General features: G+C 45.3%; 1 protein-coding gene across 1 annotated transcript; it reads left to right on the top strand.

Annotated features, from left to right (window-relative positions):
- Positions 1–10,869: 10,869 nt before the first annotated feature.
- On the top strand, positions 10,870–19,038 carry LOC135977073 (maestro heat-like repeat-containing protein family member 2B). The gene is made up of 9 exons (XM_065576029.1): positions 10,870–11,015; positions 11,556–11,699; positions 14,720–14,812; positions 15,284–15,353; positions 15,454–15,567; positions 16,608–16,681; positions 16,945–17,067; positions 18,144–18,227; positions 18,859–19,038. The coding sequence occupies exons 1-9, from the start codon at positions 10,881–10,883 to the stop codon at positions 19,009–19,011; spliced, it is 990 nt and encodes a 329-aa protein (XP_065432101.1). The 5' UTR covers positions 10,870–10,880; the 3' UTR covers positions 19,012–19,038.
- Positions 19,039–19,575: the final 537 nt, after the last annotated feature.

Raw genomic sequence — 19,575 nt, 5'->3', positions numbered from 1 at the left:
CAGCGCGAGGGAGCCAGCCCTTTGGGGCTTCAAAGCAATTAGACGCATTAGCTAAACACGGCTCCACCAGGAGACAGGTCAGCGTTAGTCTCCGAGCTCTGCACTAGATGAACCGAGAGGGCACCGTTCACCCCTGTGGCAGCATGAGGCCTCAGCATTGCTGAACCCTTTCAGCTTACGTGGTATACAAGCCATATGGACTTAAGTGGTGTCTCGACCTCATGCCGGCCCCCTGTGCGGGGTGGATTTCACCCAGAGAGCGAGCATGGCTCCCCTACCAACCCAGCCGCGGACTCCGAATTTAAATGCAGATCCTGACCTTGCGCTCAGAGCACTGGCCCTTGCTTCTTCCCAGACACAGAGAAATCAATGTAACCTTCCTTCCTCAGGTGTCAGCCAGGTTACCTGAGCTTCTTAACCCTTTACAGGCAAAAGGACTTTGGAGTCTCTGGCCAGGAGGGATTCTACAGTATTGTACACAAGAGGGCGGTTACCTTTCCCTTTATACTTATGACACCACCAAATCAGGAAGAGGAGGGAGATGAGGCATTTCTAGAACAAATAACAGAAATATCCAAAACACAAATCCTGATGATAATGGGGGACTTTACCTACCCAGACATCTACTGAAAAAGGAATATGGCAAAACACAAAATTATCCAATAAGTTCCTGGAATATACTGGGGACAATGCTTTGTTTCAGAAAATGGAGGAAATAACCAGGGGGACAGCCATTTTAGACTTGATTCTGACCAACAGGGAGGAGCTGGTTGTGAAGGTGGAAGGTGATTTGGGTGAAAGTGATCATGAATGATAGATTTCATGATTCTAAGGAAAGGAAGGAGTGAGAATGATAGAAGAAGGACTAGAAAAAGCAGACTTTAACATACTCAGAGAATTGGTCGGTAGCCACCCATGAGAAAAAAATCTAAGGCATAAAGGAGTTCAGGAAAGCTGGCAGTTTCTCAAGGAGACAATATTAAAGGCACAACTGCCAATGCAAAGGAAAGACAGGAAGAATAGTAAGAGGCCAATATGGCTCCATCAGAAGTTTTTTGTGACATGAAAATCAAAAAGAAATCCTACAAAATGTGGAAACATGGACGAGTTACTAAGGCGGAGTACAAAAGAATAGCATATATGTGTAAGGACAAAATCAGAAAGGGTAGAAAGGCACAAAATAAGTTATGCATAGCAAGGGACAAATGTAATTGGAATTCTTTTTCCATATGGTTTATTTCAAAGAGTGTCATCACTCTGAATGCTTTAAAGGCAACATAACTTCCAAAATCAAGTGTTGGCTCTACATATGGCCATACATATGATACCACACTGTATTAAACACAATACAAATTAATGTCGTTGATTTGTTTGGCGGGACATGGAAATGAAGTATAAATTTCAATTCATTGTAAAACAATATAAAATCAATATTTGTAATACAGTTCAATAAGGTTTCATCTGGCTTTTTGATCAACCAAATTAAAAAGCAAAGGAAACCCGCCAACCAACCACACTCAAGTGTCACTGTGCATTCTCCAAGGCCGTTTCTTCTCTTTCTTTCTTTGGTGCTTTTATTTTATATAATTTCAACCTGGAGCAGATTTTCAGATTAAACCGATAGTGGAAAGTGGGGCAAACTGAGAGAGGGACCGAACCAAAATTCAAAATGATGTAGAGAGAATGAGAAATTCGACACTGGAGCAAATTTAGCCACCTATTGGACTGCTTACATGTATGGGCCCAGATATTGAAATGTATTAAGGTTCCTAACATCTATTGATTTCAGTGCGAGTTAGGAGCCTAAATAACTTTGACCATGTAATTACATCACATACCTGGTCAGCAGCAGTTTATGTGGTGTGCCACAGTCACATGGATGTCATAATAGTGCTTGCATAATCTTAACTGGCTATCCTGGACATGACTGACTGAGAGGCCAGCTGCCTAGCAGTACGGGAGCTCTTTGGAGGTCGGACTGAAGGAAGTATTAAACATGAATAAATTTGTGAGTGAGCAGGAGGTAATGGACAGAGGTAAGGGTCAGCATTGTATTCTCTATATCCTTTCTATAATCACAAACACATTTAGAAAGCATAGGCATACAGATAGATTAGCTGTAATGTTCTCCATTTATATGACCAGAACCTCAGCTGCTGTAAACCAGTGTCGCTCTGTTGACTTCCTTGTAGCTGTGTTGATTTACACCAGTTGAGGAGTTGGCCTACAGCCTCTGGACCTGCAAACTTTCCTGAGAATCTGAGTTTCTATTGAATGCTATGCGGGAGATCTTCCATCTTTTCTCCCAGTTGTTTTAGGTTTATTATGGGTCCTCATTTTGTGTCTTCTGCATCCATGGAGCCAAGATCTAGCTGTGGAATCCACCAGAGATGGGGGAAATTAGAACAAAAAAATGCAGAAGGACTTCTCCTCTAGCTGTCTAAATGAAGCTCTGCTAATATCTTAAATGCAGGATAAGAAAGCATGGGGTCACATTTCTTAGCAACACTAGTGCTCCTAATCCCACACTATCACTACTGCAGCTAGATGGGCAGTGTAGGTTACAGTTATGATTCAGTTTGCATCTGGGTGTTAGAACTGAAGGATGCAATTTGCATAAAGGATGGGTAATCACCTAACCTCAAGCAGTCTTTCCTGGGAAGGGGAAATCTTGTTAGTTCCTCTTTCATGCTTTGGAATGCTGTTACAATGGAGACAGATAAATATGGCATTTCAGAGTTCTTGTTAAATATTAAGTCTCCTGGAGAATTTCTGGCCACAGCTAAGAGATACATGGGATAAAAAAAAATCCGGATTTTTTTAATATATCAGCTATTTCATAGTTTCGTAGAGTTTAAAGCCAGTAGGGACCATTAGATCATCTAGTCTGACTTCCTGTATTTCACAGGCCATTAAAATGTCACCTAGCAACCCTACACTGAACCCAAAAACTTGTCTTGGACTAAAACATTTCAGTCTTTAGGAGACTGGTCCACCTTACCAGGTGTCCCTTCTCCTGCTATGGCCAGTCCCTGATGCTTCAGATGAAGGTTGGAGGGAACCACCCGACCCCACTCACAGCATACACCTAGTCAATTGTGCATGGGGGGAAAAGTCCTTTATGACCTCTACAGGCAACCGGATGAACTCTGTTCCATGAGTCTTCTCTGCAAGTATTTAAATGACCATACAATAAGATTAAAGACTTTCTTCAAAACAGGGGGCCTAAAGTTAGGCTTCTAAATTCATACTGAGGTCTAAAAAAGTGGCCTGATTTTCAAGAGATACTGAGCCCCAAAAAGTTCCCAGCATAGCCAATAGGTACATCTGGATGCTCAGGATTTTTGAAAATGAGGCCCTGACTAAGCAAAACTCTTGCTTAACTTTAGGTCTCTTTGTTGGCTTAGAGTTAAGCACGTGATTAGGATGCTGACTCAGGGCATAGGTGCCTTAATATGGATTTAGGATCTTAAGTTTAGGCACCCAGTTTTGAAAATTTTGACCATAAATTATTATTCTGTATGCGATCAAAACTCTTGAATTGATAGTAAAGAGGGAAAGGAAGATTAATTTACATGGGAATCTACTTGAAAGGAGCAAATTTTCTTCATTATGATTTCCCCCCAAACACATTGGGTAGTTCAGCAAACAAACCTGGTCATCAGGAGCAAGGAAGAGGATTTACATGATTCCCAGGTCTACTTCTCAGTGTTTGGGCTCCTGCAGGATCTTTACTGGACAGTGAATTAAAGAGACCGGCATCAATTTCTACTATCAGTGGTAACCAGCCGAATCCTTTTATTTAATTTCAGGTGTTTATACTGAGGTTGTTTCCCTCCTGGCAAATATGGATGACCAAGATAAGGGCAAAATTGCCCTCAGGATTGCCTTTATAGCTGAGACCAAGCTGGCTAGCGTTGTGACAGTTCTGCTAGAGAAACTGCAACAGGATGAGGTAGGGCAATTTCATGAAATTACATCTGCTTTCCATGTGTCCAAACCAAATTCTGCCTGATTTCAGGGGGGTATAGGGGAATGCATGGGAGTAATTCAGTATAGAACTTGGCCTGGCGCACCATCAGTATAATCAGTATTCACCCTTCTGTCCTCAGGCATAAACTCATAATGCAAAATGCTGTTATTACAGATCAGGATGATATAATGCTCTATAAAGAGAGAGTTGTCCTTTTACACACAGTGGAGTACATGGGCTGGATATAGTAAAAGTACACTGTAGGACTTGCAGTAATCTCTTCCAATAATACTTTGCCCTTCTTTAGCATCTTCATCCAAAAATCTCAAAGCACTTACCTAATACTAATGAATTAAGACTCACATCTTGTGAGAATGGTAAGCATTATCCCCATTTACGGATGATTTGTGTCACAGGGAATTAAGTTACTTGCTCAACACCACTTAGCAAGTTAGTAAAAGAATGTGAATAAAGTGAATAAAGTGAACTGACTCCCTGCTCTAAATCCTAGGCTCATTAATTATGTACGTGCGCAGTAGTGCAGAATTCCCCCAGGAGTAATATTCAGACCCCCTTTTCCATTTATTGATACTTGCATCCAACAAAGTTCATTTCTCTATTAAGGACCAACACGGAAGGTATTTTAGTTTCAATTAAAGTACTAGGAGGCCAAGACAAGCAGTTCAGTTCAAAACTGAACTTGGCCTCCTAGTATTTTAATTATTTGAATTACTCAATTAATTATGCTAATTAATTTGATTAATTACTTGAATTACGTACTGCTTATGTATTCGTAAGTTATCAGTGACAATTTTCAATTAAAAAAATCCTCCTTCCATTTAAAAATGAATGGAAGGAGCTTCTCCCCAGTGGAGCTGTCTGGTATGATTGCAGTGTGCAGAAGCATTCCTTTTCAAGCAGAACCACTGGAATGTTTAGCCAGTCAAGAGATCTGATTGGCTTTGAACATTCCAAAGTGCTTTATGACCTTGGCATGCAGGTCACATAGATTTAGAGACTCGCAGGAGACAGAGATGGAAAAGACCTATTGGATCATCCAGTCCATTTCCCTGCTAATGCAGGAGCATTCCCAGTGACCATTTTCCACTGTTTTGGCCAAACTAATTTTAAAAGCCCCTAATGACTGAGCTTCCATCACTTTCCTAGGAAGACTATGTCATAGCCTAATAGACCTGTCTCACAGTTGGGGCATTTTTCCTGTTATTAAATTGTATGTCTTTTTTTAGTTTAATCCCATTACTCATAATTTTACCTAAATGTATTATACTAAAAAATTCCTCTCCCTCTTTGGTGTTCACACCCTTCAGATACTTGTATGGTATTATCATGTCTCTCTCATAGTCATCCCTTGGCCGCGTCTGCCATAGACAGCTCTTTCAGTCTGTCTGCAGAAGCAGAGGTCTGCTCGGGCCCAATTTTTAAGCCCAACCTGAACTGGCCCCAAGCCCACTCACCTCACCCTGAGAGGGTTGAATCATTTTCCATTCTGATCCCAACCCTTCCCCCCAAACCAGATACTCAGGGCCGGCTTTAGGCCGATTCAGCCGATTCGGCTGAATTGGGCCCCACTCCAAGAGGGCCCCGCGCCGCAGCTCTCCACCCCGCCCCCAGCTCACTTCCCTCTCCTCCCCTCCCCTGAACGCTCCACCCCCTGCTCCTCCCCCGCCCCTGCTTCCCGCGAATCAGAGGTTCGCGGGAAGTCTGAAAAGAAGCAGGGGCGGGCAGGCAGCACCAGGTAAGCTGGGGTGGTGGGGGGTGTGAGAAGGGCTCCGGGGAGGCGTGGCGCGGCCCAGTCCAGCCCTGGCCGAGCACCTCCGGCCCCAGCAGCTCCGGCCCCGGGGCGCCGGTCCAGGCTGCTCGGCTCGGCTCCGGCCCAGGCCCCGCGGCTCAGCTCCGGGCCCGGCCCGGCCCCCGCGGCTCGGCTCCGGGTCCGGCCCGGCCCCCGCGGCTCGAGCCCGGCCCCCACTGAGCGGCTCCGGGTCTGGCCCGGCCCCTGCGGCTCGGCTCCGGGTCCGGCCCGGCTCGGGCCCAGCCCCCCGGCTCAGCTCCAGCCCGGCCCTGGCTGAGCGGCTCCGGGCCAGACCCAAGCCCCACGACCCCGGCTGGAGCTCCGGCCGGAGCGGCGCCCAATTCCTGGGGGCGGGGCTTGCGGCAAGCCACGGCCCCAGGAATTGGGCCCCGCTCTTGCTAAAGCCGGCCCTGCAGATACTGCCACTGCATCCTGCTCATGGGGAGCGGCAACAATGTGCAGCAATGGCTTCATCCTCTGCCCCCTGGGTATGTGCTGCAGAGAGAGAGATGCTGTGACTCCTCGGCATCCTCACTCCACAGCGCATGCAGCGCAGAAAGGAGGTGATGGCTGGCAGAACATGCAGTCACGGTTCTGCCGATCCCATGGGCTAAAGGAGGAGAGCCGAGCTGACCCGAGCCCAAGAGGGGTTTTCTCATCCAACCTGACCCTGACGCCTGTAGTCAGGTCCCATAGGATTTGGGTCAGGTTGCAGGGCTCTATTCAAAAGTCAATTCAGCCACCACCCTGCATTCTTTTTTGCTCCCCCATGAATTACTTCCAATTTGTTGATCTCTCTGGGAATGTGGTGCTAGAAAATGCAACAATCCAGATGCAGTCACACCTCAGCTGAACAGAGAGGAACTGGTGTCTTCCTGCTTTGTACCATCATCCCTGTGTGTAAAAGACCCAACCCACATGGCTCTTTGTGGGAGCCATCACACCTTGCATATACATGTTGACTTTGTTTTTCACTGTCACCCCCAGGGCACTTGTTGCTTCCCACTTTTCTCCCTCCCATTATGTCAGTTACTTCTACCTCCTTTCCAGATGTGGCAGTTTTCTGAAATGAATCTTGTTCTCTGCTCAGGTTTTTAATTTCTCTGTGTCCCTCTTTATTTTTTCTCTGTCCCAAATGATACTACAACTGCTCCATATTTACAAAAAGAACAGGAGTACTTCATAGAATCATAGAATATCAGGGTTGGAAAGGACCTCAGGAGGTCATCTAGTCCAACCCCCTGCTCAAAGCAGGACCAATTCCCAACTAAATCATCCCAGCCAGGGCTTTGTCAAGCCGGGCCTTAAAAACCTCCAAAGAAGGAGACTCCACCACCTCCCTTGGTAAACCATTCCAGTGCTTCACCACCCTCCTAGTGAAAAAGTTTTTCCTAATATCCAACCTAGACCTCCCCCACTGCAACTTGAGACCATTGCTCCTTGTCCTGTCATCTGCCACCACTGAGAACAGCCAAGCTCCATTCTCTTTGGAACCAACCCTCAGGTAGTTGAAAGCAGCTATCAAATCCCCCCCTCATTCTTCTCTTCTGCAGACTAAACAAGCCCAGTTCCCTCAGCCTCTCCTCATAAGTCATGTGCTCCAGCCCCCTAATCATTTTTGTTGCCCACTTTACTTGTGGCACCTTAGAGACTAACAAATTTATTGTAGCATAAGCTTTTGTGGGCTACGGCTCACTTCATCGGATGCATGTAGTGGATATATATACACAGAGAACATGAAACAATGGGTGTTACCATACACATTATAAGGAGAGTGATCAGTTAAGGTGAGCTGTTGTCAGCAGGAGAGAAAAAGAACTGTTTGTTGTGGTAATGAAGATGGCCCATTTTCAGCACTTGACAAGGAGATATAAAGAACTGGGGGGAGGGGAGGAAGATAAGCATGGGGAAATAGTTTTACTTTGTGTAATGGCCCATCCACTCCCAGTCTTTATTCAAACCTAATTTAATGGTGTCCAATCTACAAATTAATTCTAATTCAGCAGTCTCTTGTTGGAGTCTGTTTTTGAAGTTTTATCTCCTTGTCAAGTGCTGGAAATGGGCCATCTTCCTTACCACAACAAACAGTTCTTTTTCTCTCCTGCTGACAACAGCTCACCTTAACTGATCACTCTCCTTATTATGGTAACACCCATTGTTTCATGTTCTCTGTGTATATATATCTTCCTTCTGTATTTTCCACTACATGCATCCGATGAAGTGGGCCGTAGCCCACGAAAGCTTATGCTCACCTAAATGTGTTAGTCTCTAAGGTGCCACAAGTACTCCTGTTCTTTTTGCAGATACAGACTAACACGGCTGCTACTCTGAATCCTCCATATTTAGTATCATCTGTGAATTTCTACACTGATGGGCCTCATAAAAGACACCTTTGAGTGTGCGACTGTCACTGTAGATCTAACTGCTGAGCTAATTTCCCCTAGGAGCTGTTGAGGACTTACTGCGGGAGTTGGGTATTTTGTAATTACAAATTTACAAATTCTGTCTGGAGTGGATAGAGCAAGGGCAAGGTGCTCATTTGTATTGTTTGTTTTAAATAAATGAACTAGATAAGGGGGCAGTGAAGGAGGCTTATTCTGGCTCTTTTCTCTCCAGGAAGATTAAAATATGTAAATTGCTCGGCTGCTTCTGAAGTGCTGCTAAATGCGGGGATTGGAGGGCATGGCATGTTTTACACCACTTAAGCCAATGCAGGCTGAGGAGTCGGTGTGGCCTAGTGGATAGAACTCTGGATAATGACTCAGGAGAGATGGATTCTCTTCCTGGCCACGGACCTGCTCTGTTATGATAAGACTTGGGCTAGTCATTTCATGTTTGGATTGTAAACTCTGTAGGGCAGGGGCTTATTTGCCAAATTACTGTGTGGTCATCAAGAAAAACTTTTCCCAATTGTTTGTTCTCTTATGTTTTGTCCCCAGCAAAACAGAGCAGATATTTACTGTGTCCTGGAGAAAGTATTACAGCAGGACACCGGGGGCCTAGAGAGAAGGCTACTGAACAAAATAATAACCCTGGCCTCCAACCACATGAGAGAGACTCAGGTAAGTTAGTTCTCCCGAGATACTGATCAAAGGCTCCAAAGCTTTAACTAATTAAAACTCTTTTTGAGGGGGTAAACTATATACTGAAACAAAAATATATTCTCCTGTTAGAGGCCCACACCTTCCTCCAGACGAAAGCCCAGGTCCTAAACAGCACTTGTGCACATGCATAGGATGGGAGAACTCACATGCGAAAGTTACACATGTGCTTAAGTGCTTTGCAGGATCAGGACCCGAGACACACGATATCAGACACAGAGACAGGCCTATGGTTTCTTAATGAGCAAGTCTTTCCCAAAGTCTACTAGGGATTTCATTATTGATCCTGATGTTATGTGGAAGGCGCTCTGATACTATCACGATAAGTGGCAGTATAAAGCCCCAAGACAGACAGAATCTGAGCTATCTCCAAAAGAAGCAGCATTGGATTTAGAATATAGTTTGCCAGCAGGAAAACCCATGGAAACATCCCTCTCTTGTTCCAAAGGAAGTCAGCCTCCTTTTGGGGACAGTTTATTCCAGGAAAGCTCTCTGAATATCTTGAAGCTGCCCAGTCTATGTCTCACTACCTCCTCAGGGAAGAGCAGGGAAAAATATCATATGACATCCACCACAAGTAGCTAATAGTAAATAGTCTAACTAAGCAGCTTGCAAGGAACTCAAAGGCTGAAAATTGTTTAGTCAAATGACTCGATGAATATTTATGACTAATGACTCTAGCCACAGAAAGTTGGGAGGCTTCATTCACAACTTATGCACAGAAATAAGGACTTGACTCATATAAACAACTCTGGCTAGTGCAACCGACTTCAGTCACCTCAGTCTCTCTCTCTCTCTCTCTTTTTTTTTAGGAAGCAACAAATGAACTAAAATTGGCAGCTAGCAACACCTTAGTGACCCTGGCACGCTGCTATTTCCATGAGGTGATGTGCGAGCTGCAGTGTCATCTGAAAACACTGGATGAGTTTATTCTCATTACGTTGGGCAACCTGTCATCAGCCTATGGTATGGTAACTTCCATCTGTTGTTTCAAAGTTATTGTCTTTCATTTAAGGACAGGGGATTACTCTCTCTACCTAAAAATGTTACAGCTAAACAGAGCTCTGTTTGAGTGTGTGCACGCGGGTGTGTGTGGGAGAGACACAAGATTAACTGCTGTTGCTAGTTCTTGGCTTCCAGATCATGAGCTATCCAGACGGAGGTGCAAGCTCTAACTTATGCCCCTGACTGAAGTTCCTTGAGGATGGGAATGAGTGGAAGATCAGGTCTAGTGGAGCTCTTCTCCACCCCACTTCCCATCCCGCCCCAGTGCTCTCTCCCCTTACTCTGGGAGTGAGTTGGGCATCGGGCACAGCTGTACACTGGTGGAAGATTCCCCTCTTCAGGGTGAATCCCCCACTGGCTTTCAATGGCTGCTTTAAAGCCATTCTGCTCTGCTTATGCAGCACAAAATGACCTAGGAGCCCATAGCATCCTGCCCCACGGTGTTTCTGTGTTGTAAGAAGGCGGAGAGCAGCTGATTATCTTTCTTCCTTCTCTTCTGGCCTTTCTCTGCAGCACTTGAGTGTATCCCTTATGTGGAAACTACCCTGAAGTGCATGTTCTTTGTGTTGGAGTTAGTCAAGGACAGCAGGCTGAGACAAGCATTTTGTGGTGGTAAGTGCAGCACCTACTGTAGGTGGCCAAAATGGATATTTAGGGGGTCTTGGTACAGATTTAAGTGACTGGCCAAGTTTGCAAACAGGCCCCAAACTATGCTCCCTGCCCTGGATTGCACCAGGTGCTGCGTTCCTTGGCTGCCGTGGCACTCAGTGAAGTTGAGAGTGCTCCGTACTTTGCAGGAGGCGCTGAGCATTTGTAAATTCAGGCCCTTTATGACTCATGGATATAATTTAAAATAAACAGACACAAAGGCTGTGTAGTAAACTTTAGGCCTGGGTGTGTTCACTGATAAAGCAACTTCTCCTCGTTACTAATATGTCCTTTTCACATTGCCTGTCTTCTCTCCTTCCATGCAGTTCTGGAAAAATGGTCAATGGCAGTCCATGTATATTTTACTAACTGGGAAAAGGGCACATTCCCCAGAATGGGTGCATCGCAATTCTGCGATAGAATTATTCCTTTACAATGTCATGTGACCAGCAACTGGCTGACCTGTGAGGATCTGGAGGTGAGAATTGCTGGCTTTCTAAACCTTTAGCAGAAATTGTAATGTTAAATTCTATGTGTCTGTCACTCTTTGTGATGATGGCATTTAATGGTAGGTCCTTTTGGATGGAACAGAGTGTCATGTAAAACATCTAAAACCCATATATTTATAATGTCACCACATCATGGAAATTCTGTCTGTGCACTGTGTACATGTATTCTAGTGTTATGCACCTAATGTGCAGATGAACACGGGATAGTGGGCTAAATTAATTCCTGATATAAGTCCATTCAGCCCCAGTGGAGTTACAGCAGTTTTGAGTTGGCCGAGAATGCCTACTAATCTGGGGAATATTTCACCTGGTGTAGTTGTGAGGTGCATTAGAATATAATCCTGAAACCAACCCTACGAGTCCCGGTTCTTTACCAGGAAATATTGAGATAGGGCCATTCCTACAGTGGAACAAGGGAAGTTGCACTCATTAGAAGTAGAAAAGGTGTGCCCATTGGATGATATTGAATGAATTCTTAGGAACATAAATTCTGTGTCTCATCTATGCAGCTCAAGCAGGCCATCATCAAAGCCCTTGGTCCCATGATGAGCCTCTTGCTACACAAAGAGGAGCATCACGATCGGGTATTTGAACTGATCTCATGGGTCCTTGAACAATATAAGGAGGACATTGATGTTTTTCACATCACCAAGGTGAGGTCTATGTGTGTGCATGTATGAACTGCACGAGGAATTTGCTGCCAGTGGGGTTTCCTGGTCTAGACAGTGACTTGTTAGATAATAAATATCCACACGAGTTCTGGGTTTATACACATGGTGACCTAGGCAACAAGATTTGTAGGTAAATGCCTCTTATGAAAAGCATCCTCTGTTTCCTGGGGGAGGATGATAAGGAGATAAAAAACAAATCATCTGCCCCCCTCCCCAACAAAATACTCCCCCCTTGTGATTTCCCAGTACATCCTGTCAACTCTGTGTCTCTCTTTTAGATCATAAGCTGCTCAGAGCAGGGGCTGCCCTATGTTGTCTCTGGTCAGTACCAAGCCAACTGTCAATGATTGAAAATTAATACTAAGGAGGCTTGAGGGTGATTTCTTTGGATTATGTAACTAGATCGATATAAAAGCATTGCATGTCTATTTCATCTACCGTTCTATGCAGTGCTGTTGTAGCCATGTTGGTCCCAAGATATTAGAGCGACAAGGTGGGTGAGGTAATCTAATTAAAGATATTGTCTCACTCCCCTCTTCTCTCTATTTCATCTACCCTCAGTACCACGTGAGAAGAAGTAAGGGGCCATATTCTGTCTTCAGTGGGGCTACACAGTGGTAAATGAAGTCATGAGACAGCTATAACTACTTGGTAGTGATATTTACTCACCATCTCTGTTGGTTGAAGGTTTCTGGTACAGAGTATGTGGTCACTTTTGGGGCTGAAATACCCATGATTTGGAGGGAACCAACGCATCATGGACTTGTTTGATAGCATCAGGGCACTACACAACTGCTTAAACATAGTAAAATATGTAGATGGCGTCAGAGACATTCTGGAAGCTTCAAGCAGCAAAGGAGAAAAGTGTTTAGATGCAGGAAGGAATTAGGCCAGGTCTACACTAACCCCCTAATTCGAACTAAGGTACGCAACTTCAGCTACGTGAATAACGTAGCTGAAGTTCGAAGTACCTTAGTTTGAACTTACCTCGGTCCACACGCGGCAGGCAGGCTCCCCCGTCGACTCTGCGGTACTCCTCTCGTCTAGCTGGAGTACCGCAGTCCACGGCGAGCACTTCCGGGTTCGACTTATCGCGTCCAGACAAGACGCGATAAGTCGAACCCAGAAGTTCGATCGCTCGCTGCCGAACTACCGGGTAAGTGTAGACCTACCCTTAGATTTTCACCTTTTTTATCAATCAGCTGGCAGAGGACATAAAACCATCACTGGTAAAGTTGGCAGATGAGGTAAAAATTGGGGAGTGGTAAAGAATGGAGAGGACAGCTCACTGATTCAGAGTGACCTAGATCACTTGGTAAACTGGGCGCAAACAGGTGCATTTAAATACGGCTGAATGTAAATGTCTGCATCTAGGCACAAAGAATTTAGGCCATACATAACATGCTGGGGGATGTGGTTCTGGGAAGCAGTGACTCTGAAAAAGATTTTGCGGGTCATGATGAATATTCAGCTGAACACGAACTCACGCTGTGGCCAAAAAAGCTAAAGCTGGGATGCATAAAAAGGGGAATCTCAAGTCGGAGCACAGTGGTTATTTTACCTCTAAATCTGGCACTTGTGTGACTACCGTTGGAATACTGTGTCCTGTTCTAGTGCCCACAATTCAAAAAGGCTGTTGATAAATTGGAGAGGATATTGACAGAAGAGCCACAGTGATTAAAGGATTAGAAAACATGCCTTATAGTGGTAGAATCAAGGAACTAAAACTATTGAGTTTAACAAACAGAAAGTAAAAGGGTGCGTGATGGGGTTTACCTACCCCGCATTGGTTCAGCAGGGGTTAATCATACATTGTGGGCGGAGGAGGCCATGCCCCCTCATCTCTGCTGGGCATGCTTCAGCTGGAACCAGGATATAAAAGAGAGCCGTTCAGCTCAGGCTGAGATGACTGCCGAAGGGAGCAGAGGTGCATTGCAGGCTCCTGCAGAGAGACTGCCAGTGCTCCAGGATTCAGAGGCCAGCCGGACTGTGGCTGCAACCAACCCCCAGCCACCCAGTGCCAGAGATGGAGGAGAGACCACAGAATCCCAGAGACTACCAGCTGCTGAAGAATGGGTGGGAAGTAGCCTAGGTGGATTAAGCACTGATCCAGTTGAGGTACCAGGCTTTGACTCGGCATGTTTGGGAAGGATACCCGCTGAGCTGGAGGCAGATACCCCTGCGGCAAGACAGGGCCCTGGGCTGGGACCTGTGGAATAGGTAGGAGCCAGTGGAGAAGGACTGGCCACTAGGCAACACTTCCCTGCCGCAAAAGGTGGTTCTATTGACTCTGGCCACTAGGCCGCATTGCCCTGCTGCCAAGGGCGGTTCCATTGACTCTGGCCACTAGGCCGCACTGCCATACCCAGAAGGGCAGCCCTAGTGACTCACGCTGTTGGGCTGTGGACCCTCACCGAAGGGCTGCTGCACTGATCCCGACCATTAGGCTATGCTGCCCTAGGAGCCAGGACTGCTGCGGTGACTAGGGAGACTAGGCCAGTTGGGCCGCCCCAGATCTACTTCAGTTCCTCCACAACCTGGTACCACCCTGACAGGGTGGACCTATCCTGTGACAGGGTGACTTAATGACAGTCTATAATATCTTACGTGAGGGATTCATGTTTTATAATGGGCTCTTCAGTTTAGCAGAGAAAGGTGTAACTTGATCCAATGGCTAGAAACTGAAGTGAGACACATTCAGACTGGAAATACGGCGTACATTTTTAATGGTGAGATAATTAACCATTAGAACCATTTACCAAGGGTCGAGGTGGATTCTCCCTCACTGACAGTTTTTATATCGAGATTGGGATGTTTTTCTAAAAGCTCTGCTCTGGGAATTATTCTGGGCAAGGTCTATGGCCTGTGTTGTACCGGAGCTCAGACTAGATGAGGGCAATAATCCGTTCCAGCCTTGGAATCTAGGAATCCCCTGAAGCTGCTTCAATCACTACATATTGCTCCTGTGTGTGCCACCATCTGACTTTCACCCTCTGTTGCAGAGTCTGAGCCAGCTCTTGAAGGTCTCTTTTGAAAATAAGATCCCTCTACCTAAAAGGAAGTTTCAAGCCATCTGCAGTGCTCTGCACAACCAGGTGAGGGGTGGTTTTGCTTGGATCCCTTGAGTTTAGGCACAGCAGATCTGAAGCATATTAACAATAAAAATCTATCGAATGATAGTGCAGAGCCTGGGCACCTCCTCATGCCTTACTGATTTCTGCAGGCTCAAGAGTAAGCAGGTAGCGGTCTCATTTTCTTAGCTAATATCCAGCTCAGTTTGTAAAGCAATTTCACCATAAGCCAATTATCAGGGGAGTCAGAGTTGTATAGTAAAAACTGTGGCTGTGTCTTGATTAGATCAGCTCTGCTGCTCAAAACCCTTTAGCTTCTCTTATCGAATGTATTGGTCATTGTGTTTGATTCTTGCTGTGCATTCAGTACCATCTACCTGGGGTTCAGATCTCTATTTGGACAAGTAGGAAGTGGAAGCTTAGAAATTAATTGAACATTTTCTTTTCAATTGCTTCTGATTAGTTTTTCTTTGACCATTTCCCTTCTTCCCACAGATCTGTTCTCAAGCTAAGCCGCTCAGCACGGAAAATCACGCCGAGCTGTTGGATTGTGTAGTTCTGCTAGGTAAGGGGAAGAGACTCTGACTTGCACAGTGGTTTCCTTGTCAGGTATGGTAAGAATAAGAGTTCTGTTGTCAGTGAGGACGTGATTTGTTCCCTTGCAGCCCGTTCTTCTCCTGATGATCTGATAGCATTTCTGCACTCGCAGCTGGAGATTGAGAATGAGGCTGTTCGTGTGGCCTCTTTGAATCTGCTCAGTGCCATTGTTGGTGCCGACTGTAAGTAACACAGGAGCAACTGTGCCAGCTGCCCTCTTGGCCGACATGCTGAGGGTTAAGTTGGGGACATCCAGAGCAGGGCCGGCTTTAGGAAGTGCGGGGTCTGATTCGTGGGACTTGTACTCACCAGGTGGCGCTCCGAGTCTTTGGCAGCAGGTCCTTCATTCGCTCCGAGTCTTCGGTGGCACTTTGGTGGTGGCTCCTTCATGTGCTGCCGAAGAGCCGGAGGGAGTGAAGGACCCGCCACTGAAGTGCCGCCAAAGACCCCGAGCGCCGCCGGGTGAGTAAAAATTGAAAAGGCCACTGGGCACGGGGCCCTGTTAGGCGTGGAGTGCAGGGCCCTCTTAGGCACAGGAGAATCGGGGGAATCGGCCTAAAGCCGGCCCTGATCCAGAGCTAAAAGCATGAGCTACTATAGATTGAGCTAAAGAACCAAGGCTTTGTAGGCACGGCAGGGCTGTAACAGACTCATCGCCTCTGCAAATGGGGCACTGAGGCTCTATAACACACAGTCACCAGTGGTTTGGATCTCCACTAAGGAACCAAATGCTGCTATAAGTTACCCCCGTATGGCCACCCAGAAATCAACAGGTTCAACTAAGTGCTGAATGTAGCCCAAGGTATTTTTCAACTTCAAATACAGAAGTTAACTTGGGGCTAATGCATGTTAACAATAATCAGATACAAATAAAATAGGACTCCTGACTCGATATTCATCAGTATTATACACTATAGATTCTGAGTTCTGTTATACTGGTGTAAACACAGATTAACTTCAGTGACCCCAGTCTATCTAACGCTTTGATAAGATTTCCATCATGGTAGTATGATGACACTATTTATAGAAGTGGAATTACTTTAGATTTACACTGGTGTAACTGAGACCAGAGTCTGGTCCTATGTTTTTCCCACTGATTCTGTAGATGAGAGAAGCTCGGTACTATTCTTAAATAGGGCCCTTTGAAATCCAGGATTAATTCCAATGTGGAAAGTGAGTGAGTGGAACAAAGAAGTACTGTACACCTCTCCTTATCTTTCAGTGCCCGAGACAAGAGTTAAAAAGTTTCTGATTGTGAAGGCAGTGAAATCCACTCTCAGTGATCAGAATGCTAAGGTAAGATTGTGTGTGGAGCAGTGAAATATTTCAGTTTTTTTCAATGATATGGGATGAATGGATATCTGGGTGGAGCTTTCATTCAGATCCAGGGGAGAGACTGCAGACTAGAGAAGGCATGTCATTCTCCTGCCAGTGTTAAATGTAGCCATGTTTATAATCCAAGGAGATAAACTCAAAAGCATAAGGACTCTCATATCCTATCTCCTATTTCAGGCAGAAGGGATAACAAGAACTCATGTGTGTAATCTCTACCCTTGCAGGTGAGGAAGGCAGTTCTTCATTTCATCAGGAGGCTGCTCAGTTCAGGAAGTGTGGAGAATTGTGCAGCATGGGATATGGTAGCATATGTTTTCCACGAGTTCAGTGTGTCCACCAGCAAACTGGTAAGGAGAGTTCTTAACACGTAGGACTCGGTCCTACCATTCTTGCATGCTGATTGCTCCCCTTGCCTTCCGTGGGAGTTTTGACTCAAGGACAGCTGGACTGAATGATTAGAGCCAGAATCTGATCAGTTATATTGGTGTAAAGTCAAGGTAACTCCACTGACTTTAGTGGCGTTACTCTGGATTTATCCTAGTGTAACAGAGATCAGAATCTCACACTGGATATTTACATCTAACAGAGTCATCTAGGTTGCTCAAACCTCTGATGAGACACTGAAAATTCTGAAAACACCATTTTTCAGTGAAATGTTCTTGTACAAGGAAGCACATCTTTTTGTTTTCAATAGACTCTCCAGAGAACATAATGATGCCCAATTCTGTGGCTGTTGAAGCATACCTAAACTATCAGCAAAACACCGAGGTTATGCAGGCTGCATCCCAGACTGTCAGGAGCCTGGAAAAGCTTGCTGCATATTTCCCTCACTACATACTCTACTCTACATGTACTAGTTTAAAAATATCTTCAATCCGTATTTCTATCCATGGACACAGCCAGGGGCTCCAGACACTTTGTGCTCCGTGACTGGATCCATGATATGTATTAACATAAACAGTTCAACTTTACAGTAAGTTGTTGATAGAATCACACTCACTACACACAGAATGACCCAAGCTGGTTGGGGCATCAGAACAAACAGAGTGGACCCCCCTGGTTCTGCATATTTATTTCCATTGGGCAGAGACTGAATATTTTTCCTCAGAGATAAAAAGATGAAACAGTTTTTCAAATTTAAAATTTTTTAACACTGTTGGGGGAACTCTATTGTGTTCAGTGAATCATTCCCTTCACTTTAGGGTTTTCCTAAGCCTGGGATCTGACCCACCAGTTAGGAGTTTCTATTATGCTCTTCCCTTCAGACGTTTGTGCACTTCCGGTGCAATATAAAAGCAGGCATAGGTCAATGTTCAAGATGGCTTTGTAAGAGAAGGACACTGATTCTATAGCCAGTGTCTTGCTACTAGCTCATAAGTTCTATATAGCTATCTCACAGCAGGGTACAAAACTTCTCACCCAGGCTATTGAGGAAGAAAGGACTATCCAAACCCTGTGCATTGACATCCTGCAATGTCTGGACACCTCAGTCAGTGGAATGTCCCAAGTAAGTGACCTATTGCTACTGCTTCTTGAAATAGGGACATTCTTCCTTACGTTCCTTGTACCTCTCCACAAGGAAGCTTTTTGCACAGTCAGCATAATGGAGGAACAGCATGTCAAATTCATGTCAGGGATGGTGTGACCCCTTCATCATGGAGTATGTGGTTCACATTAGAGAAAAGATATAAAGCAACTTACCTGGAAGGAATCATGTTGCAGAGATCTTCCCTTAATTCTTTCCACTGTCTGAACCCCCCCTTCTGAAATTTAGATTTGGTGATCCTGGATTTGAACAGATACTGGGGCTGGAACTGTGCCTTATATAGGTCTGTAAAGTTCTGGGTGAGTTTATGGTGCTATCTAAATAGTTCCATAATGCTCTAATGCAGGGAAAGAGGATTCATCTCTGGGTGAGAGCCAAATTGCTCACTAAACAAGGCAGTGTATTTAAAAGACAGAGTGAGGGGGCACCGGACAGGTAGAGTGAGATGATGGGGATGAGGTGATAGGTTAGGGAAGGGTCAGTGAGGAATAAAAGGAGAAGCTACATGACAGGGAGGGATTGAGACAGCAGGATACTGGAGATGGGGGAATGGAAATAGCTGTGTACTGAACAGTCTCGCTCTTCTCTGCAGGTGTTATGGCCAAGGCTTCTGGAGTATGTGGTGCCAGCTCAGTACACTGGTACTTTGAAGCCTCTCTGCAGATGCCTTAGGGAACTGGCTGAGAAAAAGCAGCAGGAAGGAGAAGAAGCTGCTTGCCTCGCCTACGGTGGACGAGGTTTATAACAGAAACTCTTTCATTTATTCTCTCCAGGCCCTATGAAATGAACAGATTCAGTCTGTTCCAGTTCTCTCGTCTGCAATCAGGAGGCTAAAATGAATGAGGGATGGTCTTGTGATTACAACATGGCCATGGGAGGGAGCTAGGAAATGTGGGTTCTCTTCCCAGCTTGCCACCAAAATTCTGATGTGACCTTGGGGAAATCACTTGATCTTTCTCTCTCAGCTTCCCCACTTGTGAAATGAAGGAGTAATTAATGCCAACCTCATAGAGGTGCTGTGAGGCGGAATTCATTCCTGTTTGTAAAGCATTTTGAGATGCTCAGAGACTAAAAGCACTATGGAAATGCAAATTATTATCAGCTGTATTCAACATTGGTGGGCAGGTTGGAAATGGATAGGTGAATAACATCAGCAGGACTCTCTGCAAAGCCTGGCATAATGAATGCTATTCTGTTTCTTTCCCTAGTGAAACTCCCTACACCCCAGGGGCTGCTGGCGCGACTCTTGGTGAGTAGACCATGAGACTAGAGAATGTGAAGTGGGACAGTTAACTATAAAAATCGGTTT

Source organism: Chrysemys picta, chromosome 22 (assembly GCF_011386835.1).
Source record: "Chrysemys picta bellii isolate R12L10 chromosome 22, ASM1138683v2, whole genome shotgun sequence".
Classification (NCBI taxonomy): domain Eukaryota; kingdom Metazoa; phylum Chordata; order Testudines; family Emydidae; genus Chrysemys; species Chrysemys picta.
This window is presented reverse-complemented; position numbering and strand designations above follow the sequence as displayed.